The 23,491-nt window shown below is 42.2% G+C and overlaps 1 protein-coding gene across 4 annotated transcripts in view; it reads right to left on the reverse strand.

Annotated features, from left to right (window-relative positions):
• MGLL (monoglyceride lipase) overlaps nt 1-23,491 on the reverse strand; it is an 84,994-nt gene that overhangs the window by 52,033 nt on the left and 9,470 nt on the right. For all 4 annotated transcript variants that reach the window (XM_077821161.1, XM_077821162.1, XM_077821160.1 and 1 more), the window contains exon 3: nt 8,666-8,772. In XM_077821161.1, the coding sequence (XP_077677287.1) occupies nt 8,666-8,772 (107 nt within the window). The remainder of the gene's footprint in view (nt 1-8,665; nt 8,773-23,491) is intronic.

A 23,491-nucleotide genomic window follows, 5' to 3' on the forward strand; every position in this document is an offset into this window, starting at 1 on the left:
CCTGCAGATGACCTCCTCTTTAATAAAAGTACAACATGGAGAGGCTACCTCCATGTCCACAAAAGATGGACCCAATGCATGTTGAGACCTGTGGGCTCTATGGGCTGAACCACTGAATTAAAGAGGAGGGTGGCTGCCATATGCTCCACTTCATTCAAATAAAAGGCCTTGAAGTCAATGGGAATGGGGCACTAGGCGTGGCCTTGGACTCCTGATAAATTGCCAGTGTGGCCCTGGTTTGGGCCAAGTGAAACATAATGTTAAAGTCTGAGCTCTCATGGCATCCGAGGGCTGTTTGGGACCATCTCTGCTATTTAAAAATAATTACATATGTACAAAGTTGCTGAATGTAACAGAAAAGCCCATTCTAAATTGTGCTTGGGAGTCATGGGGTCATTTTGCCCCCTTAGCAATAAAAATAATACTCTGCACTTAGAAGAAAGCCTGTGTGTAAGGACGTCAAATTTTATACATATTTAATAACCCCCACAAGCCTTTTACAGACAAATTCATGGAGGCACAGAGATTAAATGCCGTTGCCACGCACTCACAAAGTGGTGTTGGCATTTTAAATATAAAATTAAATTCTGCTCCATTATAAGGGATGTAGAGGGTCCACTTCATCTACCAGTGAGGTACAGCCACCTCAGGGGTGAACCATGGTAACTATCAGTGCACAATACCACTCAGCAATTTAAAGGAGGAAGCAAGAAAGAATGCAGTGTCCAATCAAAAGTCTGGACTCAAGAGAAAAGGCTTGTCAGGCTCATGGTAAGTTTGGGTCATCTAGCAGAATAAATCGTATTTTCCATATAACATAAGGGAGCTCTGTTTGAATGTTCTGTGCTTTCTTAGCGAGACAAGGTGGGTGAGGTAATATCTTTTATTGGACCAACTTCTGTTGGTGAGAGAGACAAGCCAACACGGCTACAACTAAACTGTTTTTCTTATCAAGTTGCCCCTTCTGTTCAGCTACACAGTACTACAGACCTAGTTCCCCACTTACCAGAGCTGCTGGAGATAGGTATGACAGGTTTCATTCTGACTGGAGCTTATCAGCTGTAAGCAACTGGCTTCCAAAATCATCTGTGGTTAATTTAACTTTTTTTTTTTTTTCAATTTTGTCAGCTGCTGCTACTATGTCCTGAGAAAAAGATGTCCTTATACCTCCAACATGGTCAATTCTCTACTTTAAAGTTAGACTTTTAAAATTAATATTTAAATACAGTAGAACCTCAGCATTACGAACTCGGGAATGGGCGTTGTTCGTAACTCAGAAATATTCGTAGCGCTGAATAAAATGTTTTGGTTCTTTCAAAAGTTTATAGCTGAACACTGACTTAATTCAGCTTTGAAACTTTACTATGCAGAAGAAAAATGCTGCTTTTAACCATCTTAATGTAAACAAAACAAGCACAGAAACAGTTTCCTTACCTTGTCAAATTTTTTTTTTTAAACTTTCCCTTTATTTTTTTAGTAGTTTACATTTAATATAGTACTGTACTGTATTTGCCTTTTTATTTTTTTTTGGTCTCTGCTGCTGTCTGATTGCATACTTCTGGTTCCAAATGAGGTGGGTGGTAGACTGGTCAGTTCGTAATTCTGGTGTTTGTAACTCTGAGGTTCTACTGGAATCAAAATCAGTTAGAGCCAACTCCTCACCCTCCCACCATCCTCATTCACTTGGCTAGACCCAGAGCTTCCACACAGGCCGGGGACGGAGCAATCCAATAGTCAGCAGCAGCAGAGCTGCTCTAGGGGTCCACTTGCTCTTGCAGTTTCAAGAACTGCTTGTTGGGGATTCTACATAGCACTTGAAACCCTATTAGGGTGGGAGGGACCATGGGTGGAGGTGCTGGTTTTGCCACATGCTAGGCAAGATGTGTGTCTGAGAGTTTTTCAGCCAAGCTCTAGGGGTATCAGAGCTTTGCTAAACTTTCCCAGCTTGAGTTCCCATAAGTGAGAGTTGGCAAATGGCAGGGGATTTTGGTCTAACGTGGGGCCCTTTGTCTCTAGCTCTCCAAACCAGAAATGGCATTAGCTGTTGTAATATCTAGTGTAGAGCCATGCGATAATAATGCTTTGCACGTTTACCTTTCGTCCCATGATTTCTAAGTGCTTTACGTATGTTAAATATCACCCACAATCCCCCGCAGTGAGACAGGTCAGTATTGTTATCTTAATCTTACAGATGGAGAAAGTGAAGCTCAAGGAAGTTACACTTGCACTGTGAATCAGTGGCTGAACTGGAATGAAACCAGGGATGACTACCTATCCTATGCCCCAGCCAGTACACAACATTGCCTCCCTCTCAAGAGTGCAGCAATGTTTCTGGCTGTCTTTCCTTTACTTACAAGGAGGGGCATGGATTAGATACAGTGGTGAATTCCAGGGATTGCTGCATGGCTCCCATATAATAAATAACATGGCTAGAGATTTAAAATATTATCAAAGAGCTTTTGCAGCTGAGGTAATATTCTGATTACCATTGCTCTGATCAGGGGCTTTCTACGCTATAGTTCTTATAGCTATAAGAACTACAATTTAAATTTATGGCTTCATAAATCCATCCTGCCTTGATCCCGGGGGCTGGACTAATAACCCATTAGCAGCCCCTTTCAACCCAAATGATCCAGTGATCATAAAATATTTAGAGACAGGTCAAGCCTAGGTAATTTGAAGAATAAAGATTATTTCTCCCTGCAGGGACTGTACTGCAAAGTCTAACCTGAAGCTCTGAAGACTTTTCCCTTACTGGACTGTGCAGACAGCAACTCAAAGTAAGAGAGTAAGGAGAAAATGACCCAGCTATAGCCCTGTCTGACAAAGGAGAATGAGTTCTGTGACTCTGGAGAATTGGAGACCTTCCAGAATCAAATCATTAGTAAAGTTATTAAAGGAAAGATACCAGGGTGTGAAATTAACTTCACCCGTATATAGCTAGACTGTTTACAGATGGAATGCATGGAGATAGCAGGGAAATGCAAGCCAAGATCAGGACACAAGGTCTGCAATCCTTTGATGCCACTTGTTCATGGTGTTAAGACCACTTGATTTGCATAATTGGAGACCTTGTCCCCCCTCTCTTGGCCCACCACCAATGTTGCCTTCCATGGTGTGCTGTCGAGAAACAAATCACTGGGCACAAGGAATCCTAACAGTTCTGGGCACAAGCTGTCCCCAGCTGGGATCACAAAGACATTTTCCCCCAAGCAATGTCCAAGTAACATTCTGGAGTTCACACAGCCTCCCATAAAAAAATCTTATAGTAGTTACTGTCAGAGGGAATATGGGACTGTGCCTCATGGCAATTTAAGTTCCTGCTGCAGAGAAGCCAATATTGTTTTTATTCTACCGAGCAGTCTTTGAGTCACAGAAATCAGAGACAGAATATACCATTAGGGCTCACTGAGCTCACCCACAACCATAGCAAGATTGTTCCTTGCAGAACATTACAGAGTGCTTTGTCCAAACCAACTTAAACTCCTGCCAAGGCTTCCACCATCCCCCTGTGGGACTATACTGGAGTCTGATTGACCTTATTATTACGGAATGTTGCTAGCCAGACATTTTCCTTTCCTTTTATTACATGAGCTGATGCTTCTCACATGCAGAACCACCCTAATCCTTGCTCTTATTAATGCTGATACTCAATCATTTTACCCCACCCCCAGCCTGTACATATTTAGTCCTTTTAACCTTTCCTTATAGCTTTCCTTATAGATCAATCCTTCCCAGTGCTATGAATAAATAGAAGACTTCTGTTCTCACCAACAATGGTCTTTTAACAGTTGCAAGAACAAAATAGCGACCCTGCTGAAAAATCCCAAACATTTGATGCATTTTTAAATCTGTAGCTCCAGCTGGTTTCTTCTTTTTAAAGTAAGGGTTTTATCAAGTATGGAATCTGGTGAGAAAATGAATGGAAAGCATAAGCATTAGTGGATCTCTGTCTGAGGGGACTTCCAACTGACCACGAAAGCAAACCACATACAAAGTAGCAGCAGGGTACTTCAGTTAGGAACACCTAAATAATCTATATAAGCTACAAGAGCAACATCTTTCCCTTCATTCTGATCTGACTTTACAGATCCTTTAGAGCATGAAATTCACCTGGTGGTCCTCTTAAGTTTCAAAGCAAGGTGAAAGACTGGGAGGTGTCTACACATTCTGTGCCTCAGAAAGGGGAGACTTTATGGGAGCTCTGAACATACCTGCACAGATGAGATGCGCTGAGGGACTGCATACTGGCACTGTGCTTAAGCAAACTAAGTGGCTAGGAACCTCCCCGTAGTGGGGATGGGGAAAGGGGTCAGATTATTTCATCCTTCCCCCACAACGACAGCCACTTATGTTACACTCATAAGGAGCACTAGCAAGTCCATGTAAAAGGGAAAAAATATTGCAGCATGTCCTGCAAAGGGATAAGAGAGAGGTAAATACAAGATTCTGATTTCTATCTACAAAAATCTAAATACCTTAGTAACTGCTATTAGTTGATACCCACCTATAAAAGTGAAATAGTGGTCCTTTTAGGCTCTGGTCATGTAACGCAATCAAAGTAAATATAAAACTCACCACAACAGACAAAACAGGAGAGGGTCTACAATGGAAAAATTGGAGAGAGTCCAGCGAAGGGCAACAAAAATTATTAGAGGTCTGGAACACATGACTTATGAGGAGAGGCTGAGGGAACTGGGATTGTTTAGTCTACAGAAGAGAAGAATGAGGGGGAATTTGATAGCTGCTTTTAACTACCTGAAAGGTGGATCCAAAGAGGATGGATCTAGACTATTCTCAGTGATAGCAGATGACAGGACAAGGAATAATGGTCTCAAGTTGCAGTGGGGGAGATTTAGGTTGGATATTAGGAAAAACTTTTTCACTAGGAGGGTGGTGAAACACTGGAATGCGTTACCTAGGGAGGTGGTGGAATCCCCTTCCTTAGAAGTTTTTAAGGTCAGGCTTGACAAAGCCCTGGCTGGGATGATTTAGTTGGGGATTGGTCCTGCTCTGGGCAAGGGGTTGGACTAGATGACCTCCAGAGGTCCCTTCCAACTCTGATATTCTATGATTCTGATGAGGGTGGATGGAACACTTCAAACTTTAATAAATGAAAGCGCTTTGCATGTGAAAATGAAGCCAGGTTCTCTATCCTTCATTTTCATTTTCTTTGGCTCTTAGCTTCATAGATCCCCATCCTAAGACAGCCTATCTAAAGGATGTGTCCAAAACAGGTAGCAATCTCCCCAATCCACAGAAAACATAACATCACCAGAACTTGGCTGAATCTCCAACATAAATTTGTTGCTGATGAGTGACTCCTCACTGTGTCCCCAATAAATCAAAGACCTTCCAGGGCAACCAATGTAGACATATTCTCTTTTTTTTTTTACTATCATCAGAGCTTCACAAAAAGATAGGTTTCCTCTTTTTAAATTAAACTGACGGCAACACAGAAAACATTCAGTACTTGGAAAATAACTTCATGAAGTGAGAGGGAAGGTTGAGAGTACAAATCAGTAATGTAAGGGTTAAAAACCTTACAAGAATGTTGAAGTTATTAAAAAACAAAAACAACAACTATAAAAAAAAACCCCAAACCCAGCCACTATTAATTCAGGAAATTCAGAATTGAGGTTAAATTTCAAAGAAACCCAAATGTTATGAACATCTAGAAATGCATAGCAAGGTCATCCAAACAACCTTAACACTGCCCCATGTTGCGATGCCCTGAGTGAACCCAGGAACTTTGCCATAACATTTTCCATCCATAACAAATAGGTTTATCACAAAGGACCACAAAAGCCAGACACTGGAGACAATGGAGAAAATCTTTCTATATTACAAAGGAACTCTTCGTTTTTTCCTCTGCCAGATGCTCTCATGGTTTATCATGGGCTTAGCACAAAACAAAGTAATGTTTGACTGACTATTTTGGGAGATGTAATGGAGAATTAAGCATTCTTGTGGCATTAAGTTATCATCAGTTTGGGAAAATTTCCAATAAGGGAAATTTTTTACCATTTAAGGCAGTCTGTTACTGTGTTTGGAAACTTCTATTGGACATGTTTCAGAGTAGCAGCCGCGTTAGTCTGTATCCGCAAAAAGAAAAGGAGTACTTGTGGCACCTTAGAGACTAACAAATTTATTAGAGCATAAGCTCATGAAAGCTTATGCTCTAATAAATTTGTTAGTCTCTAAGGTGCCACAAGTACTCCTTTTCTTTCTATTGGAGAGTATGCCCAAATAATATAACCTGATTCAGAACAGTTTCTTGCAGTGTTGTTGTAGCCATATTAAAGAGACAGGGTGGGTGAGGTAATATCTTTTATTGGTGATATTAACTTCTGTAGGTGAAAGAGACAAGCTTTTGAGCTACACAGAGCTCTTCTGAAGGAAAAGGAAAAACGAAGAGTTCCTTTGTAATATAGAAGGGTTTTCTACATTGTCTCCAGTATCTGACTTTTGTGGTCCTTTATGTGACAAACCTGTTTGTTATGGATGGAAAATGTTATGGTAAAGTTTCTGGGTTTACTTTTCTGAAAAGCTCGGTGTGGCTCGAAAGCTTGTCTCTTTCACCAACAAAATTTGGCCTCTCTCAGAACAGTTAGTGAGTTATCATTTATCAGTTAGTGAGTTAACAGTTATCTTTACCGGTTGCAAAGTCAATAATGATGCTCTAATTTGGATCCTGCTATTCAAAGAAGGTAAGAAAAGGAACGAAAGGAATTGTTCTCTGTTCATAAAAGAATATTTGCCGTTCTCTAGCCTAAAAGATATTCAAGGCAACACAGAGTGAATACACTTCTCTTTATATAGTGCAGTAACTCCTGACAGGTACCTTTGCTTTCAAAGCTCCTTTTCTGTCTCGAGATGTGGTATTCTCTCCCTATTAAATTTACACTATAAAGTGCTGTGTCTTGTTGCTGTTTCCATTTCCAACCCGTTAAATATTATTTTTTAAATCTGCTACTTCAATCTTGTTAAAAGTTTTCTTGTGAGGAGCAGAAGGAACTAAAGCAAAAAAGTAACAACAGCTCCACAGTCCAGAGTGCCCAGATCTTCATAGCTCTGGCATTCAAACAAATCGCTTAGGTGTGTGCTAAAATTCTGCATAGCTCCTATGTGGAATAACAACAGAAATCTGGGTGGCTACAGAGGCAGCCTGGCATACAATAGGACGTCTGCTCAACACACTATATGATCTTTCTCATCAACTTTATGCCACATGAGAAAAAGAAACACTTTCCACCTGGATAACTACATACATAAAGCCTGACTAGCCTCACTTTATGCAGGTGTAAATCAAAAGGAAGTCTACTGAAATGAATGGCGTTACAGTGGTGTTAAAATTCCATAAGTGAAAGGAGAAACAGGCCCATACTGTCTGCAAAGACTTTTCTGTCCTGGCCAACTGCCTGTTTGCCTGTTGTTAAAGCCAACCCTGTATGTGGTGTTTCATTCACTCTTCATACAATCACAGCATTGTAAAAATATGACAATTAACTTGACTACCAGACTATCTCTATCCTAAGGAAACCTAGGGCCGATTTCTGCTGTGAGACACCAGTACGGAGTCTCAAGTGTATATCTAAAAGGAGAACGGGGATGTTGGGTCTCGCTGCGGTTTTGCCATTGTTCCTGAAGACCAGATGGGCCTCTGCTGGATCTCAAATTCCCTAAACTCTGAAGTGTTCAGATTGGTGAGACACCTCAGGCTAAATTCAGAGGTAAAGTGTACTGTGACGTAATTTACATGTCAATAAGTGTGTGTCAGAGGGGCCGGGGACTACAGGCCAAATTATGGTCTTGATTTCAGTCAAGAAAAGCCAAAGATACCTAGCAGTATCTACACTGTGAATGCTTCACTGCTCTGAGTGACGTATCTAGGACAACCTAAACGTTAGGTGCAGACCAGGCCCAAGTTACATCAGCATAGATTCATACCATTTCTACCACCCACCTCTGAATTTGGCCTCACCGCTCATCCACTGCCCTGATCAATCCCATTTATTTATTTTGCTAATTTGTATAGCATCTATCACAGAGGCAGCTCTATGCAATGATAAAAACAAAGCAAAGGCTTAAAGGGGCAGGAGAGTGGCAAGCTGTGAGTGCAGGAAAAGGCAGGAGGGGACTGCTGCAGGACAAGGAAGCAAATCATTTAAAATATTGTTGGACTGTCCCAGTTCATGGGGATTGCTAAGAGATGTCACTCTAACCCTTTGTCTGTTTGTGTCCTGAGGGAAGGCCTTCAGGTTCAGTGAGAGTGTGAAAGACACACTGCCATTTCAGCATCAACTTGGGGTGATTCAGGACGGCAGTTATGGTGACCCTAGGAGGGAGAGGCAAAAATCCCCACCACAACCAGAGACAAGGCGCAACAGTGACAATCCCATAAGGAGAGGGTAAAAATAGTGTAAATGGTGGCTCCATAAGGACAAGGCTGAGAAAACCCAAGGAACCTGCATGGCCATTTGATAGATAGGCTAGATTAGACAGGCAGTACTACATGATGCATTAATCAGTCCATTCCCTTTTATGCTGGTCTATAATAAATTTATTTTCTTTTTTCTTCCTGCTGAACAGTTTTAACTCCATTTACCTCGCTTACGGCCCTGATCTGCTATATGTCACATGCTGTTTCTTTTATCATACTCACCATGGTCATGAGCAAATACAAACAAGTTAAGTCCTGTCAGCATCTGGGCTAAGTCATCATAGCGGCCGCAGTGTTCCCCAGCACCATGAGCGATAAACACAAGGGCCCTAAATGGAACATCAAGGTATAAAGCATTAACTTGGAAATCAGCCTAGAAAGGCACCAGAGCTGTGGGTAAAAATAGCATTATCATTTTATCAACAAGCACCTCAGACATCAACAAATTCAAGCCAGGTAAATGTGGGGCCCGAGTGGCATTTAACTGATGGTACCATGATGAGGAAGGGAGCAGATTGTCCATAAAGACCTAGGAGCACAGGAGAAGAAATAACATCACATGAACCTGGAACAGATGGCTTGATGGTGGCAGGCCTTTGGCTATATGTGAACCAGCTGCACACTGGATGGATGTACTGTACTTTTCCACCTGGCTCAGCACGAGGCTGCCACAATGGGAAGCTACAGGTCAATATTGTAAGTGGGTCTCTGTAACTCTCCTTTATCAGGCTAATTACATTCTGGACTGGACTTTGCTCCTATGGAAATCAATGGAAGTGTTGTGATTGACTTCAGTGGAATCAAGGTTAGGACCTCTCTCTGTAGTTTCACCCAGATATATTATTATACACTTTCTGACTTAAATTGTTGTTCTGACTTACATTGCTGCACACAATGTTAAATGCTTACAGGATTTCAACAAAAATATGAACGCAAACCAGAACCCAGGACCTGAGTTGAAGTTTGGGGAATGCTGGACTTGATCCCAACATCAGTGTTTTTACCCATTTTCAACCCAGAAATAGCTGCACTGAGTGAAGTGATTCCTAAACAGTTACAGCAACCTTAGGCTAACAGAGCATAAACCACTCTCGGATCCTGCTGTGTGAAAGGCGCTATACAAATGCTCCTCACTAAGGACTCACATTTTACAAATTTCTTACACATTCAGAGGAATATCATCAAATAATGAAAATAATGGTTTGAGTTTGGAGAAATTTTCCTGTGTCTTTACTGGACAGTATTTATAAAGAATGTTGATTTTGTTGTAAAAATAATTATGGCCGAGTGAAACTCCAGAAGTTTGCTCTGATTGGTAGATCTTTTTTCACCCCTATTAAATTTTAGTGTCTCAAATCTGAGTTATTCATTTAAAGGTGTAATCTGTTGTCAGAACACCTGTAACCACACTAGAGACCAGAGACCGCTACTTCAAGTTTTTCAGTACTGTATATTTAAAAAAATCCTAAAATGAACTAATAATAAATGGTAACAACAATTTACATTTAGTGAAATCTTCAACCCTATTTTCACAAGGATTTTTGGTACAGCTGTAAAAGATGTATTCACACAAAGAAACTGCTTTGATCTTAGTTATATTTAAACTTAGAGACAATGCTAGATGCTGTAGTAATCACTGCCCCATCTCTTTGATTAACACTGATTTGCAAAATAATTGCTAATGCTAGACAACCTGACAGACCATCCATTCGAACTAGACAGGCTTCACAAAGCAAAGAGTAGATTCTCTAACAGCTATCTATATAAGGTTACCCTGACATTTCATTAATGCTAATCAGTAACAAGAAGACCAGGAAATGTAGCATCCCTAGCCCTGGGTGTTAGAGAGCATTTGACAGGCCACACTAGGAGTTCCAAAATGACCTGACATACAGTAGTAATGCCTTGAGTTAACATTTCCCTTAGAAAAGGCTAAGAGATCTTAAGCTTTCAGAACAAGGGGTGTGGGGTGGGAGAGAATTCTGAAGCAAACTCAAGATGACTAATGCACATTCTTTAGATCCTGCTTGCTTTGCTTGTCTACAAGTCAAACACCAAACCAGAGTAAGGGAATAAAAAGGAGAATTTTTTGCCGGTCTATATCTGGCATTTCCAAGGTGTCCCTCACCATGGTTTCCAGGCACAACAAGTAGTTTCTCAGATGACAAGTCATTTAAAATACCAATAACATACCAGGTGACCTTCATGGTATGCAATTTCTGGTGAAGTGAGCAAGCCGGTAAAGTGAGAGCATTGTAAGGAGACATTAATTGCTACTTTATCTTGCAATTACACTGGAGGCTAAATTTTGCTCTCATTCATACCCATGCCACCTCACTGACTTAGAACTAGATCAGCTAAAGTGCTGAGCACCTTACTGAAATATGTGGAAGTTGAGGGAGTTCAATGTTTCACAAAATTAAGGGTATAGGGCCCGATCCTGCAGCCTTTACTCACAAGTAATTCTTAGTCCCAAATGACTGCAACGGAACTAGGATATAGCAGTTCCGGAATTGGATCCTTAAATGTCATGTGGCAGGGACCTTGTCTTTTATTTGCCTGCAAAGCATCATGGATAAAATTCTCAAATGCACCTGAGGGTATGTCTACACAGCAGATAAACAGCCATGGCTAGCCTGTGTCAGCTGACCTCAGGTTCACAGGGCTCGGGCTGTGAGGCTGTAAAACTGTGGTGTAGATGTTCGGATGCAGGCTGGAGCACGGGCTCTGGAATCACCGTGGACTCCCTCCAATCATAATGCTTGTGAAAAGAAAGAAATACAATACAGCAAATAGGAAACTCTTTTCAATTTTTATCTTAACGTTCCTTTTTTGGTGTCATTTAAAGTTAATACAGATACACTGCAGGCTTTAGCACTTTGTAGGACTGCGGTGTCTATGGACTTGGCAAGCAACAACTGCAGGGTTGGCCTCACAGGAAATTGGTCTTAGAATGTACCTTCATCTCCAATTGTAATTCTGCTGGCAAGATCATTTGGAAGTGACATGGCTCGGGTAGAAGCCAGTGCTCACAGCTTGAAATGCTTTTCTGAAGACTGAGTTATGCCTGAACCATGTTAATTTCATAGGCTCCATGAACTCAGCCAGAGAAATCTTTGTGGTGCTTTGGATGCTTCAAATGACTCTGGATGTGGGATCTGTAGTTGCTAAACTTTGTGACTAAACATCATTTTGGACTCAGTTCAGCAAGATACCCAACCTGATGCCAAACTGTAAGCATGGATGTAGTCCAATGAAATCAATGAGACGACACATGTGCTTAAGTGCCTTGATGAATAAGGGTCGTTATGCATGGTAGTGGTAAGATTATGCCATTACTCAGAGAAAGCTGGTACATGTTTGGTAAAGAATTTTTTAAAATATATAAATTAATGTTTATTTGGCATATTTTTGTAGCCATCACAGCAAAAGTAGGTCTCAGCTCTCAACGCTTTGAACACTTGTATACTTACCATTATAATTACACATCCTGTAATATGTTATTTCTTACTTTCAGCCAGCCATTTAAATTATGCTGGTCTCAAGTCTAGGACACTATAATCCCTGTGCCAAAGGAGAGCAGTTTGCAGGGAACGTATTCAGTCCTGGATCAGTGCCAAGGAAACTGCTTTACTTGAGAGACTGGCATTGTTTTAAGGGCTGATGTCTTGTGATCCCTACCCTCCACCAAGGCTAGAAACAAATGTTTCATACCATTAGAAAATTGGGATTCAAGTCCAGTTGGGCCATGAGATATACTTTCTTGTATTATTTTATTTATCAAGATAGAGACCACTACAATATTAACTAGATTGGCGTCGGGGGGGGGGGCAGCCCGAGGGAGAGCAAGACTGTAAGCAGAATGATGTGATTGTAAGATCTGTTATCTTGTGACCAGACAGGGCTAAAGACACTTTAGTGGGACCGGTATGCATTCTTTTAGGACCAGAAAATGTCTCCAAGCCCTGAAACTACACTTGTAACATTCTACACACATGAGCAGTTTCTCTGACTTTCATAGGACTACACATGAGTAAGTGTTTGCAGATCTAATATCTTACTGGATCCGAAGATTGCAACAATTCCTTCATCTACATAGTGTTGGGATGAGATTTTTACAGCAGACATGACTGCCAGAGTAGAATAACGTTGATAGGTTATTCAGCGATACCGGAAAGTGTTGTTGTTATAAATGAATAGAGCTGAGACAGAATTGCACAGCACAGATAGATTTCCATACAAAAGGCTCCACCGGAATCCAACTAGAGCCAGCATGAAATAATGCAGAGAAACAGCTTGGAATGTATGATTTATCGGGTCTTTTGAAAATGTGAAACATCAATGTGAATAGCTCACAACTGATCTGCTAAAAAATGCAAAGAGTTGAAGCAAACGGTGGAAGTATTCTCTGGACACTGCGACTGAATGAGTAGAGTGATTCCATGCAGATCTCTGAAATTTAACATTTTAATAACAGATATTTTGTTTAAAGGCTATTATCTTTTAGGAGACACTGGGCTAAAGTCTGAGGTGAATTATGTGGTGTTGTAAAGTAAAATTCCTAGGCCTAATCTTCCCTTCCCATCCCTTTCCAGGGTAAACCCACAAGAAGGGATCACAAGGATCCTGTCGCAAAGTCTTCCCCAACTCCCCCTTCCTCCATTTCCCCACCAAGGTGGTGGGATCTGCCCCAGCAGAACCAACTGCAAGGTCTGCTGCCCCAAACCTGGCAGACTGATGGGCACTTTGGAAACGCAGATAGGCTAGACAGAATTTTAAAAGACTTTGTGCTTGAGATGCCTCTCACACCAGTTTTATGCTGTTGTAATTCCAGTGATTGCAATGGGGTTAGTCCTTAGCTTCATTGGAATAATGAATCAGGGATCCTAAATCTAAATACACAAATGCAGGCTCAGGTCACACACGATTGAGAAGTGTGTTAACATAAACTCTTTGTACCAGGACTACTAACCCATCCCTCCCCATCAGGATCTGGTTATTTATGAACCAGACTGGATTCAGTTTTGTACCGGGTTTTACTCTTTGCTCTGCTACAGCCTTGTTATGTGACCCTGGGCAGGTCAATTCACCTCTTTGTGCCTCAGCCTCCCTCTCCCAAGGTGTAAAATGGGGATTGCGTACTTGCCTATCTCCTAGGAGTGCTATAAGGATTAATGCATTGACATCTGTAGAGCACTCTGAGAGCCTCAGATGGAAGATGCTATAGATATATTGTGATGGACTGGACTAGGCCTAAAGGTCCCCTGCGGGAGGCCTCAGGGTTCTGCCATCCCAAAAAGGAAGAGTGGGAGAGGTCCTCCAAGTGTCCTAGAGTGGTTGGGAGGAAGAAACCAATCACAGGGGCTACTAGAATGGCCAATCAGGGGCCAGGAGGGCTATATAAAAGGAGCTGCAGAACAGAGCAGCAGTTAGTTGCTTTTTGGAGCTGGAAGAGAAAGAACGGTGTTCCTGGCTGGAAGAACAAAAGGACCAAAGACAGTCTGCTGGCAGGGACTGGGGGAGCAATAAAGGAGCTCCTAGATGGCTGCTGGGACTAAGTAGGGACTGAGCCCGGGGAGGGCCACAGGATGATAGTGTCTCCAAGGAGGAAGCCCTGGCGATATGGCCCCATACCAGGGTTGGGACTACTTAAAGACTGAGCCCAGGGAGGGCTAGAGAGACATCACCAGAGGGGTACTGAGATAGGCCCTGGTGGACAGTATACCCCAGAAGGGGTCTGTCTGGTTCTTGTGCAGATAGCATGTGTGACTCAGCCAGAGGACTCAGTCGCTGAAAAAAAACCCACCGGAGAACCAAAAGGGGGAACCAGAACTGAAAGAATGCAGACAAATCCAACCAGAGGGGGTGCTCATTAGAGGTGGGTGCTGACCTTGTTACGTATGTAAAAAGTGTAAAAGATAGGCCTAACCTGCAAAATCCAGCTCTGGATCTGAACTTCCCCAGAGACCTGTCACTAGTACTAACATGTAGGGGGAAATTTTCAAAAGTGCCTAAGGGATTGAGACACATAAGTCCCACTGACAGGCAATATAATAAGCAACTTTCTATCACGCGTATGCCACATTAATTTTCACTTAAAATGAAGTTGTTATGGATGAAAGATAGCTGCATGGCCACAATGCCATGGAAAAGGATTAATGTGCGTGCTAGCTAATAGCTGTCACATGCAATGGGTAAGAGCTAGAGTTGCCAGAAGGTTACTGACCCAACCTCTCCTTCGTCTTCTAAGAGGCCTGTACCCAGCCTTGAAGGGTTTCTGAAAGGACAGAACTTGCAATTCAGTGGGTCAGCTTTATGAGTGGTTCATTCTTAAAATCAAAATGCAATGGGTGCCAGCTGAGTAGATGCCTAGGAAGTAGTAAGAATAGTGCAATGAAAGAGGCTGAGTTTTCAGGGCCTGAGAAAGCTACATTTAAAGGGCCAGAAGCTGTATGCCAAGGAATCACTAATATTTAAGGCATTTTGTTTTTTTGCCAATCAAATTCAATATTGAAACCTGTTGATTTAATAACCAGACACAAAGCTTTGCTGTTTAAAAGTGTGGTTCTGTTCTGAGAAGTGACTGTAAAAATGACCCTTTCTTACTCAGCCAATCTGCTGCCAGGGCGTATTCAGCGCCGTTTCTACTGACTCTTCCGACTAGATAAGTTTTTACTACTTTTTGCTCCTGTTAGCCCATAGTTCTGCAAAGCCAACACAGCTATGAGTGAGGGAGCTGCTCAGGCAGGAACCAAGCAAGGTTAATTAAGAGAGAGGCTCCGCTTGCCCACTCCCAACCCCACTCAGTGCAGGATTGTGTCCAGTCCTACTATATATTCAAGGCGAGAAGGGACCATTTTGATCATCCAGTCTGACCTCCTCTAGAAAACAGGTCATATAATTATACCAAGTGATTCCTGCATCAAGCCCAGAACTTCTGGTTGAGCTAAAGCATACCCGACACGTCCCTAGGCACAGCATCTTCATTGCCCCCCTGCCTACAACTGACCTTTGTGTTGCATACAATTTTAGAGAGGTAAGGAGCCCCAGAACGCCAGTGCCCCTAGGCACGTGCCTACTTTGCCTAATTGGAAATCCGGCCCCGGACGTGCTGTGGTCATTTATTCAGTTCTTACTCAGGCAAGCTATCCCATTGAGTTCTGAGCAAGTAAGAATTTCAGGCTTTTGTCCCCTGTGAACTTCAAAAGTGTCTGTATCTATTTTTTTATAAAGCAGGACTGCACAATTCCCACCCAGTGGCAATGGTTTGAAGTAGAACATATAAATGTAATTCACTATAATACTTGGACCAAACAGTACAGTTTGTAACTAGGCAACTTCTATCATAATGTGCAAAAAGAACTCTTGATTATTTCCTGCATAAGCTCAGTTATCCATCCTCACATTTATCCTTCCAATCCAACTTAGTCTGCAGTCCTTGCTGGCTACAGAAATCTTCATCTGTTATCTTCAAGCAAGGTGGATAATTTACTTTTTATAACCTATAGATTTCCAAGGTAATACAAATCCCCATGTATCCAATTCCTTCTGGACTGATTTCAAAGAGGCAGGAGGGAAAGGTCTTGGAATCCCATAGGTTTTGGAGACGGAACTTGAAGGACAGATTTATTTCTTAAGTGTAAGGCAGTTATGTATTTTTAAAATACCTAGAGGTTAAGCACAGTGATTTCAGATGAATAATTCTTTCTCACCATATTCCAGAACTGCATGTCAGCCCTGGTCATCTATGAAAAGAATCTTTGCAGTGAAAGGGTATTTTACAAGCTGTGTCAAAAGCAATATTAGGAACTGATCCATTGGGAAATTAGTAATGTCATCAGCAAAGCATGTGCCAAAGCTCTGAGTATGTTCCAATTAATTGAATACTTCATGTCTGTCACAAACCAGAGGTAGGAGGAGAATGTTGAGTGTAAACAGTTAAATGTGACATTTTATAATCCTGTTAAGTCAGTGATTACTGGAACATGTGCTTTATGGGCTGAGTCATTTTCCATGCTTTGGGTATACAAAAGCTTGTATTACTGGCACATTAGACATTACAGTAGTCCATCTACAGCTGATTTACAGTAACAAAAGTTTACATACTTTCACCTACTGCAACGTACATCCAGCTCGGCATTATTCCTTGGTCACAGCTATCTACCTAGCTAAGTCTCTAGCTACAGTAGACTTGTTCCCTTAAACATTTCCACCATTGCTAACACCACTTCAGCTTTACCTGTGGTCACAATGGTAGAAACACTAAATAAACAAGGAGCCAGTTTTCACTGGCATTTTAAGCACTGGTCTTGTAGATTGGGTTAGCCACAGTGAGTAAAACACCAGAAGCTGAATGGTGCACTGTCCACATTAGAGCTCCACTGGTAGAACTAAAGCTAGTGATAGCAATGATGGAGAAACAGCCCAGTGCAGACAACCCCTGAGTTGCAATTACTTAGGGCACATGCAAGCAAAGCTAAAGGCACGTTGGATGCGTTTACTGCAGTATGGCTTTAAATAGAAAGGGAAATCAATACTCATTTACAGTATCTGGCAGTCACTGAACCAAAACATACATGCACAGCTACAGCAAAGCAGAAATAACAACACTTATTGGAATGGCAAGCTGTTATTCTGCTGAGGGAATGCTGTGTCTTCTGTGCATTCTTTCATTAGCAACTGAGAAATACTGCCCATCTTGGCACATTTTAAAAACTGTAACAATGTCAGAAGCAAACAACCAAAATACTACGATTGTTAACTCAATGGCTGCTGGACTCTACTCAGCATTCCTTTTGGACTACCAGCAAACCAAGATGTCATAGTTAATATGTGGGATAGCACAGGGGAGTGTGCCTCACTCCAGGTTTGGAAGAGCCAAAGGATTGCCATTTCCGCCTCCAATGGTGTCGAACTGTCCAAGCCATGCCTGGCAAGCAGCACACTTTTCTCTGTCTGAAAATGATTTGGGGCTGGCGAGATGTTATGAAGTCTTAATGTTGCATTTCAATGTGATGCTGTTTTTATATGACATCACTACTCTTTGTGCCATGACTCTCCTTCCTGATGTAACAGCGAGTTTGTATCCCAAAGTGGTGATGCAAACTCCAAAAGGTGGGAAGCAGTAAAAGCAGAAACTGCAGTTTTTAAACAAATAAACGTTCCCTAACCACTGCAGCAAGAACCTGAAGATGAAACTGGAGATAAACAAAAGTGAAACTCTTCATTGATTTCCATTGCCCTGTCTGGGAGAATGCAACCAGTAAACAACTAACATAAATAATAACAGCTAGCTCCCATATGGTGCTTTTCATCCACAGAACTCTCAGTGCTTTACAAAAGAGGCAAGTCTGTTATTCCCATTTCAAAGCTGGATAAACTGAAGTACAAGAAGTGAAATGCCTTGCCCATGGTCACACAGCAGAGCAGTGGCAGAGCTGGAAATAAAATCTAGAGATGAAATCCTGGCCCCACTAAAGTCAATGGGAGTGTTGCTATTGGCTTCAATGGCACCAGGATTTCACTCTAGGTCATCTTAGTTCCAGTCCAATGCCTTGTCCACTGGGCCACAGCGAATGGCAAAATGTATTTTTATACGTCTTTCTGTTTTGGTAACCTACAGTGGTGTTAGTAATGTAAAAAGGGAAATGTACTTGTTTACAGTAGAAGGTATTTTTAAGTTTATGGTGTCCCTTGCTAAAATCCCTTATAGTCAGCCTGAAGGATAGTTTAAATGTTGACCTACGGAATATCCCTTTAATGAAATGAGATTATAAAGGAAGCTCATAATAATACAGTGTTTTAATATTCCAAATATTATAAAATAGCTTTCGTGTCAGATTAAAAAAAAAGGACAGCTTCACTACTAAGTCAGCTAGATGTTATCTCTAGAGGAGCTTAATTACTTACTGCTTCCTCATCACTTCTCACTCCTTCAGCCCAGCAAATTAAGCCACCACAGATCTGTGGAGTTTGACAGGTGAGTTTGAAACCTCACTGTAGTGGCATTGAATAACAAAGGTAAAAATGTTAAAAAAAGACCCATCTGTATAGCTGCAGAAAGCTGACAGTCACCGCAAATTAAATCTTCTTTCTATTCTCAGATAGGACAGTCTTTTCCATCCACTTAGCCTCAAGCCTGAACAGGAAAGAGGGAGATAATACACAATAGCCTCTTGTTCAGCTCAGGTCAGTGAGTTTCCTGAAAAGAGAATACTACTCTTTCTTCCTTGTAAACTGTGTTGTTTGTTTACTGTACCTTCTCTTTATTTATCTGGCTGGTACAATCTATACACAATAATAGAGTACACAATTACTATATTGATTTATTCCTCATGAGTGTCTGAAGTCCTTAAAATTCTGTCGACCTTCTTGTTCTTCTTCCCTTATCTGATCACTACCTGGGCAACTTATTCCTAGGCTTCGTCTACAGTACCAACTTATGTCGGTATAACTATGTTGCTCAGGGTTAGGAATTTCCACACCCCATGAGCAATGCAGTTATACCGACCTAACTTCTGGTGTAGACAGCTCGACGGGAGGGCTTCTCCCGTCATTTTGATAGCTACCACCGTCTGGGGAGGTGAATTAACTTTGCTGACAGGAGAAGCTCTCCCATTGACATAGACAGCATCTTCACTAAGCGCTACAGCGGTGCAGCTGCACTGCTGCAAATGTAGACAGGCCCCTAGTTGAAAGGTAGAGTACACACCTTGAATCACTGGGCAGACTTCAAGAATGTCCCCAGGACATCAGGAACAAGACACCTTCAGAGAATGCTGAGTAATATTTTCCCCTTCTTCTACAGAACCTTCACAGAATCATAGAATATCAGAGTTGGATGGCACCTCAGGAGGTCATCTAGTCCAACCCCCTGCTCAAAGCAGGACCAATCCCCAACTAAATCATCCCAGCCAGGGCTTTGTCAAGCCTGACCTTAAAAACCTCTAAGGAAGGAGATTCCACCACCTCTCTAGGTAACCCATTCCAGTGCTTCACCACCCTCCTCGTGAAAAAGTTTTTCCTAATATCCAACTTAAACCTTCCCCACTACAACTTGAGACCATTACTCCTTGTTCTGTCGTCTGGTACCACTGAGAACAGTCTAGATCCATTCTCTTTGGAACCCCCTTTCAGGTAGCTGAAAGCAGCTATCAAATCCCCCTCATTCTTCTCTTCTGCAGACTAAATAATCCCAGTTCCTGCAGCCTCTCCTCATAAATCATGTGCTCCAGCCCCCTAATCATTTTTGTTGCCCTCCGCTGGACTCCTTCCAATTTTTCCACATCCTTCTTGTACTGTGGGGCCAAAACTGGACACAGTACTCCAGATGAGGCCTCACCAATGCCGAATAGAGGGGAACGATCACGTCCCTCAATCTGCTGGCACTGCTCCTACTTATACAGCCCAAAATGCCGTTAGCCTTCTTGGCAACAAGGGCACACTGTTGACTCATATCCAGCTTCTTGTCCACCGTAACCCCTAGGTCCTTTTCTGCAGAACTGCTGCCTAGCCACTCGGTCCCTAGTCTGGGGATTCTTCTGTCCTAAGTGCAGGACTCTGCACTTGTCCTTGTTGAACCTCATCAGATTTCTTTTGGCCAAATCCTCTAATTTGTCTAGGTCCCTCTGTATCCTATCTCTACCCTCCAGCGTATCTACCACGCCTCCCAGTTTAGTGTCATCTGCAAACTTGCTGAGGGTTCAATCCTTCCGTCTAAGGACATCAGCTCACTTTACAAATAATTAATTTAACCTTACAACACCACTAAGGCTTATTACACCTATTTTATAGATGAGGAAACTAAGGTGCGGAGAGAGTAAGGGCCCAGTCCTGCAAACCATTGATCATGAAAGGTCCTTGCAAAAAATTTGCCCCAGAAATTATCCCCAATATCAAACACTGTGTTAAGACACAGCCAATCACTGTTTTGACCGCATTATTTGTATGTTGACTGTTTTGTCTTTTCAGCTTCTGAGGCTTTGTTCCTTCATCATCTTTTTTTATGGTAGTGTCCAGAGACCCCAGTCACTATGCTAGTTGTTGTACAAATATGTATGAAGACAAGTCCCTGCTTGAAGAGCTAAAAACCTGGTTCCCCAGACTTACATTAAGTAAGGAGTCTCTTTGGTTTCAGTGGGAGTACTCATGCCGCATGGGACTACTTGGTCTAGAAGGGTCATAATACAATAAATGTTATTTTTGTGAGCAATACCAGCAACTTCTAACAATAACAGTTCCATTGATTTCACTGGGATGCCCTGCACCAATAAGGGAGTGCAGGATCAGGTGCTAAGGGACTGGGTGGTCGCACAGTAAGGGCCGCTGTAGAGCAGTTTTTGTACCATTATAACTGTGTCACTTGAGAGTGTGTGATTTTTTTACTGATATAGTCATATCAGTACAAGCCCGAATGTGGATGCAGTTATCCTGCTATAAAGGTGCCTTATTACCTTTCCTGTACAGGAATAAGCTATAATAGTATAAGCACATTTATACTGGTGTAACTGTGTCCACAGTGGGGGCGGGGTGGGGGCGGGGGATTGTGCCATTTGCATATGGTATAGTTAAAGCATTGCAACTTTAGCACGTAGATAAGGCTTACGGATATGTTCTACATGGCAAAAAAAAAAAATGTAGTCTTAAATTGGGTTAGCTAACCCATGCTAAAATAGCAGTGAAGACACAGCAATTTGGCTATGCAGCTTGAGATCAACCCCAGGCTGCTATAAGCTTAAGCTTGAACTCAGGCCATAACCCCAGTAACCACATCTTCACTACTAGTTCAGCCCAAGTTAAGAGCACACCTTTTTTTTTTTTTTGGCAGTGTAGACATACCCTCAGAGTCAAAGCCTACTCCCACACTAGTAATCCCTGTAATGTGAAATGCACTATTTGCATGAGTGCGGGGAGAAAGATTTAACCTAAGTCAGTGACAGAACCAGGAACAGAACTCAAGTCTCCTGAATCCATGTCCTGCAAATCAACTACACAATCATCCTTCTTCCCTTCTCATCCTTCCTCCCCTATCAATCTTCACATGGCTGGGGAGCACGAGTCCAAGAATGTGTCAGGCTGGAGGTACCTGGATAGCTCAGATAATTCTGCTGTCATTTCAATTGCCGAAGGGCCAGCTTGGAATCCCATATCTATGGGATTCATTGTGGGGCGCTCCTAAAAGCAGCTCCTGCTCTCATACAGGTATCCACAGTGGTACACTGCTTTCATTTTGCATTCAAGAGTGTTGCACACCTGGGCTCAGAAACTGACCCTACTGGTGCAGGTGTCCCAAAGACACAGGCAGGATAATAATAGCTGCTATTCATGAAGCAGCTTGTTTGCCTTTTTTCTTGGGTCCCATTGCAAAACAAAGACAGATTTGTTTATGTGGAATATTCTTGTGGTAACTGGTAAAAAATCATCCTACTAATGAAGGCTGTTGGAAACATCTACAGCAAGAACAGAAGCAGCCCTTCTGGCTGTCAAAGGGTCCCTCATATTTGAAGCTGGTTTGTTATTTTCCCTTGGAAATGAAAAAAGAAAAAAATAACCATAAAAGGATGTTCCATTTCCAGTTAAGATAATTCATCACAGTGCAAAGAAAGCATTAGCACTAAGGAGAAACATAAATGATTGCAATATAGAAGAGGGAAGTATTTAGAAATGCAGGCAACAACACACTATAGTACATAATGACAGGTTTCAGAGTAGCAGCCGTGTTAGTCTGTATTTGCAAAAAAGAAAAGGAGGACTTGTGGCACCTTAGAGACTAACCAATTTATTTGAGCATAAGCTTTCGTTGGAATGCATCCGATGAAGTGAGCTGTAGCTCACGAAAGCTGATGCTTAAATAATTTTGTTAGTCTCTAAGGTGCCACAAGTACTCCTTTTCTTTTTATAGTACATAAAGCGCTGAGTATTGATTTGACAGTGTTAATCTTTAAGCAAAAATATGTTACTTCCTCTATGTGCTGCAGATGATGTATGACAGTGGTTTTCAGCTGTTTTTCATTTGTGGGCCCATACAAATTTCAAATGGAGGTGTGGACCTCATTGGAAATCTTTGCTATAGTCTGCAGAACCCCAGGGGTCCGCAGACCACAGGCTGAAAACCACTGATGTACAGTAAAGTGAGCTGAGTTCATCTCAGGTGCAACTGTATTGACATCCGTCAGCTTACACCAGGAATGAATTTGGCCCTCACATACTTCAGCTTAGTAAAGTTTCTCCCACCCCATCTGTAGAAACAAAACCCTTCCCCAAAGTGAATGACGGGAATTAGCTTCTTTGAAAAGTGACTAGTTTGGACGTCTTTAGCAGTCAGGCCACCACCTCCTTTAAGAAGCAAAGAATAAAACAAAGGTGCCTAGTTGGTTTTTACCTGACTTCTAAGAACGAACTCTGCCATTGTAAAAATGAGGAATCTGTTTGTACACGAGGCCCCTTAGGTTTTTCTCCCAGATGTGGGAGACCCTGGCTATGCCTAGTTAGCTACACTGAGTGGCTTACATTGAGGCCCTGCTTTTTAGTCTTAGCAAGGGAGACCCCGCCCTTTGCAGGCCTTCTTATGTCCCTTCCAGTGGGGGATCAACAGGAAAATAAATATTCCAACACACCAGAGTATAACTTCTTCCTCAAAGGGGAAAAGGTCAGCAGTACCTTCTGACTTCAGAACTGTCTGCGTAGCGGTTTTCTAGGAGCCCTTCTGGCCAGATAGGTGAATCCTTTTCCCTGTCACAGACTGTACCCTGGGAGTTTGCGGCATTCCCTGTAGGGCTCTGGGTGGCAATCTCCTGGATCGGAGCTCCCCCTGTGGCTTCAGGTGTTGCTCCTCCCATTGCCTACTCAGGGAGATCTCTCCCCAGCCTAGATGACTTGCAGTCTCCTCCTTTTTAAAGGTCTGCTCCCTACTGTAAGTGATTGACAGGGCTGGAGAGGCAGGACTATTGCCCCCGCAACCCCCCAGCCTTTCTGGCGCCTGCCTCATTAGCATGGCGAGGCACCCTGTCACATACCCTCCCCACAAAAATGACACAGGTGTGTTGCCTT

Source organism: Eretmochelys imbricata, chromosome 7, assembly GCF_965152235.1.
Source record: "Eretmochelys imbricata isolate rEreImb1 chromosome 7, rEreImb1.hap1, whole genome shotgun sequence".
Taxonomy (NCBI): Eukaryota; Metazoa; Chordata; order Testudines; family Cheloniidae; genus Eretmochelys; species Eretmochelys imbricata.